Source organism: Xiphophorus maculatus, chromosome 9, assembly GCF_002775205.1.
Source record: "Xiphophorus maculatus strain JP 163 A chromosome 9, X_maculatus-5.0-male, whole genome shotgun sequence".
Taxonomy (NCBI): Eukaryota; Metazoa; Chordata; class Actinopteri; order Cyprinodontiformes; family Poeciliidae; genus Xiphophorus; species Xiphophorus maculatus.
In genome coordinates, this window is record NC_036451.1 from 8,796,856 (window position 1) to 8,811,023 (window position 14,168).

General features: G+C 36.9%; 1 protein-coding gene across 1 annotated transcript in view; it reads left to right on the plus strand.

Moving 5' to 3' along the window:
• Positions 1-770: 770 nt before the first annotated feature.
• The window catches only part of exoc2 (exocyst complex component 2), a 50,762-nt gene continuing 37,364 nt past the window's right edge, over positions 771-14,168 (plus strand). The window contains exons 1-3 of the mRNA XM_005802300.2: positions 771-833; positions 10,925-11,082; positions 13,150-13,326. Of these exons, the coding sequence (XP_005802357.1) occupies positions 10,965-11,082; positions 13,150-13,326 (295 nt within the window). The 5' untranslated portion in view covers positions 771-833; positions 10,925-10,964. The remainder of the gene's footprint in view (positions 834-10,924; positions 11,083-13,149; positions 13,327-14,168) is intronic.

The window sequence follows — 14,168 nt, forward strand, 5'->3', positions numbered from 1 at the left end:
CTGTGCAAGCTCCCAAGTCACAGTTTGATCCCTCAATTATCAGATTACCCCGTGTAATTGGACAATATGGTGTCCTTGGGGACTGGGCCTTGCCTTATCACAGAAAGTCTTTCTGCCCTGCACAATTTGGTGAGATAAATGTAATGGTATCGGCGCTCCAGCGTGAGCCTGGGTGGTCTCTGTTGCATTTCTAATGATGCTGCGACTTTCCCAGAACAAGTGGAAATACCTCAGTGATGCACCGTGAAAAGAGAGACAAGGAAAGAGCAGAGCTCCCACTGCGCTCCAGTGTTCTTGCACGAAGGACGTCAGATTCTCCTGAGAAAAATGCAGGTTGTCTTTATTTGTTGTTGTTGCAAAGAATCTATTCGGACAAGATGCATTACATTTGTCATAAGATTACCTAAAATGGTTTAGTTTAACCATTTGAATGTATACTTGAGGCAAACAACAATTTTTAAAAATGCTTTCAAATTAATGTGACATTTCACAGAATCTGCAGTCTTTTATATTTGATGTAAAAAAAAAAATCTTAGTCAACGTATGGCAATAAAACATATCAGCTTCATACCGATTGTAGACCGCAAATTGTGTAATAAAAATGTATTATCTGATCACTTATTTAATCACAGATAAAGAGAATAATAAAGTGAATAAATAGAGATGATTTTAGTCAATTTTGCTGTATATTTATTTCATCGATTCGTCCAAATGTGTATTACAAAAATAATTCATAATATTCAAAATATTCCACGTGTTTTATTTTGAAGGCTTTGCCCGGAAGTTGTTACAGAAAACAGGAAGCAGTCTCTGCAGACAAGCCTCTTTGAGCTGTGAGTTCCTATTTCTCTGCAATATTTTGTCCTTCTTTTCTTATAATGTGGTGATAACGATTATATCACGGAATTTAGAGTACTGTAAACTTTAGTAGGATTTCAGCCAAGGCGAATGACAGTACTTGACTCTTTTCTTTGACATGGATTTGACCCACTGGCTTCGTTTAGCGGATATTAGCTTAGGCTAAAGTTAGCTCTCAAATTAATCAACAAAGAGGCTGTTTTTGATGTTTTTAATTTAAAATCGCCCATGAATTATCTTAATATCCTAAACTGAGGTGACTATAACATATCAGTGTTTGTAAGTAATGAAGTTGAAGTAGTCTAACTGTCCCATCGCTAAAATTTATGACAGGAGCGTTAGCTGTGCCAAACTCTGTTCAAATTCTATCAAATTTTAATATCCTGGGGCCGTTTCTTTTTTACAGAATATATCGATTGATTCTCACGTTCTGTGGACGATCCATGGTCAATTCGGCGGGGTGCTTGCTAAGTCATTGATAAAAGATTTGTCTTAAAGAAACCGTTTGCTTACAAATACTTAGGCATTTCTAGATTACTGCAACATGGCTGGGCAGATTACAACTCAGCTGACAATCCATAACACACATAAGCGTCTCACTGGAGTTATCTCATCTGGACGTACTAACACTAGTTTTAGGTGAAACGGTATCCTAACACTTTCATTATATATAATTAAACTTTTTGTATTTGACTGTTTATCATAAATGATAAATCTATAGTTTTTGTTAACCTTTAATAGATAAAATAACCTAGCATCCATATTTTTGGATATGGATTTATTAAGTCTCTTTATTGTCAATTGTGCATGATAAGATAAAACCATTAAACGTAAATTTAATTTCAGGTCAATTTTATGCAGTACAGCGATTGTTAAAGATTCCTTCATGCTGAATTTTAAAAGTTCTCCCAGCAACTGATTATTATGGTCATTAATAAATCTGTTTAGTAAATGTCCTACTAAACAGGACTCTTCATATGTGTTTACATACTGTATCATAATTTAATCTTTTGTAATTATATAAGCGATTTTTACATTGCATGGCTTAATCATGCTTATTAAAGTGAAACTTGTGAAAATGTTTACTTTTTGCTACAGAAAAAACTGAATTTAAAGTTTATTGACCATTTCAGAAGCTGCATAGCAATTCCCTCTTTGGAAAACAGCTATGTTTCTTCTGTGATTTTGCTTCTATGAACTTTTTCGATTAAGTGTCCCTGTTATTGTATAAAGTCTTGTCTCTTTTTTCAGGCTCATTAAGTGAAGTGTTTTCAGTCTCAACACGTTTTGCGCTTCTTTAATCCCTTTTTGTGTTGCTTAGTAAAATATTGCTGTAGCATAGGCTCTTAAGTAGGTTTGTCCAGGGAAAACAGTACTTCAGCATGTGTGTTTGCTCAACAGATTGATTGGACTTGAGAGTGAAAGAGAGCAGATGATTGACAAGTTCACAGCAAGCTGGGGTTGTGTCCTACAAATGTCTCTGATTTGTGTTTATATCCATGCTAGTAGGGCCACACTTAGAGCACTTTGTCTCACCTTCTCCTCCACTTCTCCTAAGTCAGAGGGGAGAAGGAGGAAAGGGGGGAAACACAGGGGCAAGGCTACACTGATCCATTTCCTGTCCCCTCCTGGGGCTCTAATTGAAAAATTTGGGTGGCCCTGCTTGTTTGTTTTGGTGGAATGTGGTGGGCTGTATTTTCTGAGGCTTTCCTCAGTGATGCTGCTCCGCTGAGGCTGGGGTGAATTGAGTGACGGGGGTCAGGCCAAGCCCTATTTACTAACCAAGCTCACCCTAACCCTTTATCCCCCTGCACTCTTTGCGGTGTGACCCACCTGGTAGCCTCGACCCAGCTAAAAGCCTTACCAGGCCACTGGTCTTCACTCTGTGGTTCCTGTAATACAGTGAACCTTGAATTTACAGACAGAGAAACTTAGAAACTTAAAAATAAGTTTATATAGTTATATAGTTTGTTTGTTATATAGTTATTGAAGCATCACAATTTCACCCAACGAAATTTAGTACCCTGTATTTATTTGTGCTTTAAATTGCCAATGCTGTGATTATTGACATCCCTGGTTTAAGTTGCATCCCTTTTCCCAGCAGGATAACAACACATCCCACAGAATTTCTGTAGGATTTCTTTCAAGATTCTGCCATATGGTTTGGGTCATTAATCTTAAGACATCCAATAAAAATCCCATCTGATTTTCATTTACAATGTGTTGTTGTTTCAAAGAGCTCCTGATGCCATGTGCTCGAACAATATTTCTAGAATGCTTGTGAGAGAAACAGACTCTGAGCATCACAGACCCTCTATTCTATTTTACAATGTCCATCAGGTGTTTTTTTCACATTCATCCTGCTTTACACAACTCTCATCTAAAATTGCTGAGCTGCTTAAATTTGTTTAATCTCTTCAAGTATCGCATTCAGTAAAAGTCCAAGTAGAGTTTATAAAACTGCACGTTTAAGTCTGTAGCAGTAGGGAAATTAAAACTTTTTCTGGCAAACGACCAGCTGGCATGTTGCTTTAATTTAACAGTTACTATGGAGACTTGGTGACTCCAAGATGCCTCTCTTTGCTGCACTTTTGTTACATCTCTAAAAGTTATGCTACATCCTTTACCTGCTCACTGCACATGATGGGAAGATAAACTGGTCCTATATGGTCCAGGATTTTTCTAAGTTTTTTTTAAATAGGAGATTAATTCACATTTTCTTCTCTAATTTGCTTAGTAGTAAAATAATTTTTGAGACAGTTACACAAGCAAAGTAAGAAGCAAATGTATTTTTGGTACTTTTATTCAATATGAACATAATTCAGTTTATCTGTAACACCAGTTTGTGACTAAATTTATTCCAGAAAAACAGGAAATTTTATTAAGAATAAATTATTTGAATAATATTCAAGCATTCTTTGAAAAAAATACTTCTAAATGAGTTAGAGCCCTATCAATAAGAGAAAGTAATAAACCCGTCAATTTAAATATTCATTCTTTTGTTATAATTTATATGTAGTTATGAAGTACAGATTTTTGCTGTAACAAATTGAATTTCTGCTCCATTATTAATTACATGGCTTCTGTTTTGACTCTGGATGTTTCTCACGCTTGTATTTTTTTTTACATAAACCAACCGGGATAGCAACGTTCCAGCCCGGCTCACCAAGGTTCAGATTGCTCCACTGAGCCTCATCACCAGGCAGAGCCGCCTGTCTCCAGCCTCCTAATCCTCTGAAAACATTTTCTTACAGTTGCAGGCCTATTCTTCATATTTCTGTTTATTGTTTCAAGATTTTTTTTATCTGGGAAATTGGCGACTTCTCTTCATTAAGCCTAACTCAGTGAAGCGCTGGAGACCGACAAACAAACAAACAGATGGCCCCAAACATAACAGAGCCTGTGGGTAAATATGATGCTGGTAGGACAGGGAGCCAGAGGCAAACATCTGATCAGTTTGTCTTCATGAAGAGTCTCCATGAACTTTCGGGCTGGCTGCTCTGCAGAGGAGATGCTGACTCATTGTAGAAATGGTCAGCAGTCACTGGACAAGTTTCCAAACAGACTCTGCACAGTCCGTTTTAATGGAGCCCATTTATATGGAATCTGATACAATTCACACATATTATGGTCAATTTCTGGCTATCGGCTACATTAGGCCGTCCACATCTTAGAGCAGCGTGGTTGTGAGCGAACAGTAAAGAAGATTGTTTAGGGTTGGCCCAGTCATCCTAGACTGGGAGATGTTTGGTTGCCTCTGTGCATTCAGAGGAGTCGAAGGGATCTTTGATGGAATCTAGTGTTTATGTAATGATGGGGAGAGAGCGCAGAGCAAAATGGTGTGTGTGTGCGTATGGTGCTTAGAGGGGGATGGATTGAGGGTGATGAGCTGTTTTAAATGGGTCCCTTTGTGCCCGCTGAACCCATCACACACTCGCTTACACTCACACTCCAGCACAAATTTATGCCAATCATTGCCATATGTGAGTCACCTTTTAGCTCCGAGGGCTAAATGATCCAAAATTTGAACGCCTTATTCATGACATCGTCACGGGGCACTAGGTCATGTGTCTTGCGATTATAGGGGGTCAGCTAGTTTAGATATAGTTGTTTATTTGTGTTGTTACAGTTTTTCATGTTTTGATGTTAGAATAATTCAAATCATTGTCATTTAAGTAAATCCTGAATTTAGCATCAAGAATATTGATGCTTCACTTGCAACAATATTAGTATTCTTTTAGTTGTTGCTAAGAGTTAGTATAACCAGAGGAAAATATGATGCGGTTAGAATTGCATTCAGAGTCTAAAAGAAGAAAAATCCTTATTGTTGGTAGGTTTTACTAAATCTATAACCTAATCCATGCAAGACTTTTATTTGTGCATAATGATTGTTTATGCACATGTTTCTCTATCTAAATATAATTGAAATGGCAGGGAAAATGCTAAACCCAACGAAAAATATCATCTTATTTCTTTAGTAGCATTTGTATTTTTAATTCAGTGAATGTAGCACATCCTTCACGTTCAAGAACTAAAAGGAGATACACTAATTTTGTCTAATTTTATCTAATTGTATCATGCATCTCGTGGGAAGCAACAGTTTCAGATAATCAAGACAATCTGAGATAATCAAGATAGTTTATTATTCAGAACTTAAATGTGCGTGTGAGAGTAAAAGAAGCAAACAGATGTCAAAACTGGATTCTTGATTTTCCATTTGCTCTTTTTATCGAATACTCTTCTGATCCTCCCTGCAAAGCATTAGGCTTTGTAGCGCTTCTATGAAGAAAAGGTTCTATGGGCCAAAACTACACGATTCAGGCATTTGGTGGCCTTATTTTGTTTGTTTTTTGCAGCGTGACCTGCTGATTCTGATTGTCATGCTAAGGTCTGTAACACAAATAAACTTAATCATTTTAACATTGGAACTAACTAAACATTTAGTTCCAATGTTTAGTTCAAGAAACACTAACCTTAACAGAAATCACTAGCACTTTGGTAGAAATTGTCATTTTGAATTTAATACAAAATAGAGAATGCAATATTTTTTCTTGATTTTGAAGGAAATGCGTATTCCTCACTTTTGTTTGCTTTTTACTTAAGGTGAAACAGAATACAAAGAAATATGTGGATTGTTTAGGCATTTCCAAACTGAAAGAAGTGCCAGTTTCCATTTTGATCTATTTGATGAAAACAAAAAAGTTGGACTTTTCTAGTTTTTGATCATTAGTTAAAAGCCAATCAACAAAAATCTATTTCTATCTTTGGCTGAATGGTCTGGGCATCGTTGCATCATAAAAAACAACAATTAAAAAAAGATACAGCAAAAATCTAGTAATTGGCTAATAAGTTGATCTATCTTTTAGATATGGATGGGGATGCACGCTTACAGGTCTGGATTGGTTATGATAAGTTATTTAAATAAAAATTTAGTAAACCTTTCTTTTCTTTCTTTTTTTTGTAATTATGAATTGTTTCAGTCACATTCTTTAAAGGACACTGTGATTCAACAACCTGAGCTGTACTGATATTTTTTTAAGATTATGTAAAAAACAAAAGCTCTAAATCCTTTTGTAAAGGGAATCATCAAAAGAATAGTTGTCTTTACAAATGATACGTAGATGAACTTATCTTCAATATTTCAACTCATAGCTTAATTTGGCATTGAATTAATGTACCAATAAAAACATCAGTTGAGTAAATTTGTAATTTCTTGCCATTATAGTTCAGTCGAATCTTAGATCTTATTTTTTATCTAGATGTTCAAAAATGTTATGTTGACCTAACCTCAACAAAAATGATCTGCTTTTTCCATCCTAGATGTAAGTTAAAAAGACGTTACTTCTTTACTCAACAATATAAACAATTTCTATTTAAAAAATATTGTGCATAGTTTTCTCTAACAGCTGCTGTATAATTAGAGGCAACTCTGGTGCTGGTGACCTTCAAAGGAAAGTAAAGAGTGATACATGAGAAAGTGGCAGCATCATGATTCTAAGGGATTCCGGCTGTAGAAAGGAAGCTAAAAACAATCTATGATTAAATTTAGCCAACAAAAAAAGTTGGAGCTTGACACATGTTGGAACAAAGTGGTTTATCATCTTCTAATGCCCCCTAGAGGCTCGTCATTTTATCCCTTTGTAGGAAGATGCTGCCCCCTTAAACGGTTCCATTTGGGGATTCTTTTCCTTTTCATGTTGCTCTATGGCAAGAAAAAAAAAAGAGTTTGCAGTTAAGCGTCCGTTTGAATAAAGTTACAATTTCTCTGACCTTGTTAGCAGGGTATTTGTGGTGATGCATGACATGAGGAGTCCCGTTACTTGCGACTTGGTTCCTTGTGCGAGCGTGCGTGATGTTCCACACGTGTGTGTGGGCGTGTGCGTGCTGGATGTTACAGAGAAGGGTCTGGGCAGTGTTCCCGTGTCCATGAGCAGCCCCCAGAGTAAAGTAAACACAGCGGCTCTTTTCTCATCCCAGCCGTCAGCAGGCTCTCCCCAGGCCCGCGCCGGAGACCACACACCCAGACCACACACACGCACACATCTACAGATATTCATGCACACATATGCACTGCCCAGAACTCTCTTCAAATTCTTCCTCACGCTCGCATACGCACAGACCACACAACACCAGCCCTGGCCCCTCGCACGCAAACCTCGCTGAGCTGTCATTTTGCCCAGTGTCTGTCTATGTGTGTGTGTGTGGGCGTGGAGGTGTGTGTGTTCATGTGTACTATATAGGACAGAAATACTCCTGGAAGTAGAATCTGAATCTCAACCCCCCACCCCCTCTCCTCGCCACTCCCGCTCCAAACATGTGGGATTGATGAAGGATATACCAGGCTCTTGTTTTAGGCCTGTTGACCTCTTATCTTCATCATGTCAGATTCAGAGCCCCTCCATTTCCTCTTAACAAGCACAGGGCAGCAGCAACAGCGCGAGGTAAATTTCTCTGGAGGTTTGTCTTTAGCTTTGGGATGTTGGTGCGGTCCGAGAGGGAAGGAGCTGTTCCAGAACATTCCACGGACAGGTTCCTATTCTGCTCAATTTTTGGGTCACTACAGTTTTGCTTACTTTGATGCATCTGTGTTTCTAATTGGCTTCTTTTTTTTCAATATTGTTCTTTTAAATGAAAGTGCCATAGAAGCTGCAGTTTTCTCTATTTTTTAATCCTCTCAGTGACATATGCATAATTTGATACCTTTTTAATAAACTGTGTGCTTGTTTTTTTTTGTTTTAGTTTTTTTCTAGTTAAAGTAAATATAAAATTTCTCAATTTTTGTTTAACATCTTTAGTGTATTCAAATATATTTTAATTTCAACATCTTACAAAACATTGTGGTACATCTTCTGTACAGGTTATAAGTCATTTAGGGAAATTTCTTGACAGATGTCTAGATATGGTCTATATAAACATAAGCTGGTTCTGGGAGATAAAACAGATTCTCACTTTATAAACAGTTGCGATGAATGACAGCTTGAAGTATGTTGTGTTATACTTCTTAAGGATTCATCTAAGTATTATGATTCTGTGTTGTGTTTTTTCAATACTAATCAAATCAATTTTATTTAGATGCACCAATTTAGATATTGAGAAGTATTTCATTTTTTCTTTTTAAGAAATTTCATAATGTAATATTAAACAGAAGTTTGTCTAGCTTTCCTTCTATGAATGTAAAGATCAATAATTCTATGATATGTAATTCAGCATCATTCATAGAAGTTGAAAGCACAAAAGGATAAAACACTGATTTGTTGATACTCATTCCTCTTGATGATGTATCTGCAGAGGTATCTTGTAGTTTCATTTTAAATAGCTTTCCAACTTTTGAGTTCCATTTGACCTCCTTTAAAATACCCTACTAACACTGAAAAAAATAGAGTGTCGCAAGACATTGAGATAATATCATTGCAAAAATCAATAATGGAGTACAAATTCTTGTAAAATTGCGCAGTCAAGATAGAGTCCTTGTTGCTTGCTAATCACCTTCAAACTGAACATTATGTACATCGTCACTTCCAGTGTTTCAGAAGTTTGGCACTTCCACCAGATGCTGGTCAAGCATAATAGCTGCCACTTCATGTCACCATTCAGCCAAATATGTTTTGAAATTAGATAGTAGGAAAAATCTGTCTCATTTGCCTACATTTTTCTGTCTTTTAAAAGCGGGTGTTTAGGATATGGTGATGAATTTAAAAGCTATTTTCTCTCAACCGCCTTCCAAGGAGAAACTATGTGCTTTTCAGTCCATTTGTTTTCAACCTTGGTGATTGTTTTTCCTTCCTCAGAGGCAAATTCTGCTTCTAACTTTCTTAGTTTTTTGTCTTTTCTCTCATCTTTCTCTGATTTTACAGTAATCTTGATTTATCTTAGAAGCAGCAGTTATCATTGTATTGTCCCTTGTTTTTAATGGAATAATTTAATGGCTTCAATATCTGGATACTGCTGCAGGTCCTGACTCTAAAGCTTGGAAGTTGCCAACACAAGAATCAGCTTTCTGTGTGTATCGGAGTGGAAGTTTTGCTTCTCTTTTCTCTGGTTATTGATGGGCACAGAACTAAAACTGGGAATATGAATATCCTTCTTTTTTTCTGAAAATGTTGCTCCTTTAAATTTAGACAAATTTCATAGAAAATTTCAAATCTACATTTCTGTGAGCTGTTTGGGACTTCTTATGGATCACTTCAGGCCTCTCACATACAGCCACATTAGTTTTGGACTGTCAGATTTCATATTTCTTGCGTATTCTTAATTTTTGAGTCTGTGCAGAGAGTTACCACCATGGACAACCTAAGGGTCAGCTCCGTGTGAACTCCTGCATTGTTTGAGGTGAACGTGTTCTGGCTGCAGAGCAAAAGGGCGGAAGCCCAGCTCGAGTTGCTTAACGAAGCTGAGCTTGGTCAGAGACCTGGCAGTAATTTATTAGCAAACATATGCTCAGCTGAAATGCTTCCTTTCATATTTTTGTTTTATTTGAAACCCTTCTCTCTCCCCAACATGAACTGATTTGCATGGTTGCTCCTTCTTTGGTACCAGAATGTGTACAGTATTGTGTGGGCTTATGAGGAATGATTGGGCAGACCAGGTTTATTTATCCTGCGCTGTGAGGTTTACATTCTTCCAATCCTCTCTGCTCTCTGTCTGTTTCATTCTTGGCCGCTTTCTCTGTGTTTGCTAATATCTGAGAGATACCTTTTGCAATGCATACATTGTTTGGAGATGGAAATGAACTTTGAGCCAAATTCTGATCATATTTTGGTAAAAAGGTCTAAATATCTGGCATGAGTACTAGGTAAAAATTCTTGTTGAATTTATAAAATGGTTTGTGTTATTACTGATATCATACATTGTATTGTAATAGTATTAACCTCCTATGATTCCTTATTCGAGTTTTTACAGAACATGGAAAAAATTAAAAAGAAATGAGAATAGTATAAGTTATAAAAGCCTTATTAATTATTCCATTTTCAGAAAAGATAAAACCCATGTGTCTTAATAATATTAAGTATTTTTCCATTGGTTTTATGTTTAAATTATGTTCTTTATCTTATATTATAACATTAAATTTTGGGTTGATTCCATTTTTCATTTACTTTTTTTTGTTGCTGATAGATAACCACAAATAAACCCATTCTTGTTCAAACATTTTAAAAAGGCCTCCAAACTTATTTAGATAAGAGTTTGAAACTGAATCTGTTTTCAAAGTTTGTCCAGATTAGAGATGGCAAGTAAAGAATATACAATTTCAGATTGTTCCTTGTTCCCAATTACTAACAAACTAAAAGATGTGACAAATTGTAAGAAATAAGACTTTAGTGCAAGGTAGTCCATTGTAAATTTGAACACACACTTTTACAGTAATGCAACTTTTCAATGGACGTTTGGGAATATATTTGTTAATCTAATGTTTGTATAGAAGCAAAGTATGCAACAAATTCAATTAGTTTTGTTGTTGAGTTCTTTTCTCTAACTTAAATGGACCAACAGGACATTCTGCAATGTTCTGTGAGAAGGCTGCATTTCAGATGCCACCCAATTCTTACCATTGTATGTTGTGCTTGTCCAGTTGCTGATTGGTCCAGAGCTGCACTGCGACTCACGTCAAAATGTCACGAGCACGGCCGCCACCACTAGTGACGGGCATCTCACCTAAGGAGGGACCAGCATGGACGAAGGTGACCATTCGTGGAGAGAACCTGGGCACAGGCCCAGCTGACCTCATTGGTAAGACCTTTAAAACTAACTGAACATCTCAGTGCCAGTAGAGTCATAGTTTGTATTTTTGTAAAAAAAAAATTCTATATATATTTTATTTTCATGGGAGTTGACTTTTGGAATGTGGAAATGAATGGCCGTTCAGGTATTTTGTCGTATTGCCTCTTGCTGAAATTTACATACATGTTATTTAAATTAAGTAAATATTTGTTCTTAAAGGTCTTTAAATTCGGGTATGTGGAGCAGACAAGTTAAAGATATTCAGTCTTGCAACAAATGCAGTGTTCATTCATAGAAGTTGAAAGCACAAAAGGATAAAACACTGATTTGCTGATATTCATTCCTCTTGATGATGTATCTGCAGAGGTATCTTGTAGTTTCCTTTTAACAGCTTTTTCCAACTTTTGAGTTCCACTTGGCCTCCTTTTAAATACCCTACTAACACCGTCATGTCCAGTCAAGAACATGTAGAGAAAAGTTAGCGCATATTAATAAAAAGTTACTAATAATTTGTGAAACCTGCAAAAATCAGCATTTTCAGAAATAACCCAGGAACCACCAGGTCTTAAGCTTCTCATGAACTGGAAACTGCTGGAACACCATTAGAAGCCAGTCCTGAAACCAAACTGTTAAATAGTGGTGGCAGCGTGTGCTTGTTTTAGAGGTTCTGGTCCACTGCACAAAGTGGATGAAGAAGTGAAAGATGGTTACCGTCTGATGTTGTATCTTCACCTCACAACATCAACCGGAATGGTGAAACATGGACTCAATGTTTCAGCTGATCTCAAACCTGGAATGACCTTCTGTAAGCCCTGAACTCAATCTTATTGAAACTTGAAAATCGAACCAACCAGTTTAAATGGACTTTGCGAATTCTGCCATTAAGTCAAATATCCAGTTAGAATTATACCTTAAGCTTAGTGATGGTACATAATGCATTGTCAAGGTGTGACTTGCTTGGAGACATTTAGGTAAATATTATTAAGTGTATATGTATAATTTAACCCCTGTGTGGATTAGAGAAAATCCACAATAAAATCAAAACTAAATTTGCTTGTTTAAAAACCACTTTTTTTATTTCACCCACTAAAAATACCCAAAAAACAATTCAAATAATTATGATCCACCTGCTCACAGATACTGGATGTATACTTTTTATGTTTAAAGAAAACAATCTTGTAAACACTCAAGACCAGAGTTCACATTTTAACATATTGTAAGACTTTTTCCTATTTATGAACATAGAAAAACAGAGTTGTCATTTGGCTTAAAAGAAAAAAGTCAAATGACTTTTTTTATAAGCCAAACTTGAGCTTGAAACATCTTGCTCTCATTAGATGATTTTAACATCACACTTTGTCTCTGCCAATATTTTCCGTCATATTTGCCAGTTCCTGTAAAAACTCTGATGGCAGTTCAGAGGACCCACAAACCACTCTTCATCAGACTGCCAGCTCCCTAGCCAGCAATACAAGTCTATTCCTGACCATCCATGTCCCTGGGGCCTTGACTAGGACAATTAGATATGCACAAATGTGTGTGAGTGCTTATGTATCCAAACAAAGTGGCCTATGGAGAACAGAGGCAGGAAATGGGGCTCTAATGGGCAAATTATTTACGGTTTTATGGGCTATTTGTTGATCGCCTCTTGCTGGATGACACACATGCCAAGCGCTACCAGATCTCCTCTGCTGAAAATGCACAAGTTCTCCCTGCCTCACGAAGGCTTTGCGAGGTACTAAGAAGAGGCTGACAGATGTCGGGGCAGAGTGCACATTGTGCCAGTAATGAGCCACTTAGCACTGAGGAGTCACTCACATTAAGTTTAAGCAGTTGAGTGAGTTGGAGGAAGATCAAGGCCACCCACGCCAGCTGTGACCCCGACTTGAGCTTTGACCTCTGGTGACAGTTTGACTAAACTTGCTGATAGATGACAGCGCTGTCTGAGCAAGCTCTTCTACACTGCTCCATATTTGTATTCCTGTGCGTGTGTGCTTGCATCGCAAATGTTTATTTGTTCCCCCTGTGTGTGTATCTTTCACCCATTTCACCTTTTTCTCTCCGACTCCATCTCAGGTCTGTCCATCTGCGGCCATAACTGCATGCTGACAGCAGAGTGGATGTCGGCCAGCAAAATAGTGTGCCGTGTGGGGCCTGCCAAAGATGACAAGGGAGAAATCATCGTCACCACAAAGTCCGGAGGTCTCGGCACCTCGACCGTCTCATTTAAACTGCTCAGGCCAGAGAGGATTGGTAAGACTCAGAAGGGAAAAGGTCAATGAACCAATGAAGTGCCCATGAGCGCTGCAGCTATTGATGATGTATGTATGGCTTGAAGTAAACTTTAAATTTAGTTTCTTCTGGCTATCTTTCAACAATGGCTTGAGCCCAGATTGGTGAATTGCAAGACCAATAGATGACAGATTCTCCCTCCTGAGCTGCCAAACTGTGCAGCTCCTCCTCTCTTAAAACCTCTGAGACCTTCACAGTTAAACAACATTCAGATTCAAATTAACAAATGATTTTTTACTTTTAAAGGCAGTTTCTTGGTCTGAGTTTTATTTATTTATGTCAGGAGACTGAAAATAAGTAGGTGCAACATTTCAAGAGTTTTTGTAAAAAAAAACAAAATTATCCTATTTTGTTTTTTTTCCCCTCCAGTTTACAATGATGCACTACTTTGTATTGGTCAGTTGCATAACAATATAAAATATAATATATAGTAAAATATACTCACATGACACAATGTGAAATGATTTTAGGCGATTGAAAATCTTTGTAAGGCAGTATCTACTGGTGACATTTTTCATAAAATTTTATTTTTACTGTAACCACAATCTAATAAAAACACCACATGTGGTGTTTATTTATTATTTATAATATTAATTAGTATGCTGCCAGATTACAGTAATTCTATTAAACTGAATTTATTTTATTTGAATTTGACAATGCTTGAATTTAGCAAAATGTTAATGAGTACAAATTGCAGTATAGTTAATAAGATTTTAACAACTTCAAGAAATTAGTTTTTCCTTAAGATTTCAGGGATTTTCTTGCTTTGCCACTCATCGCTTCATATTATTGTTGCAAAGTCC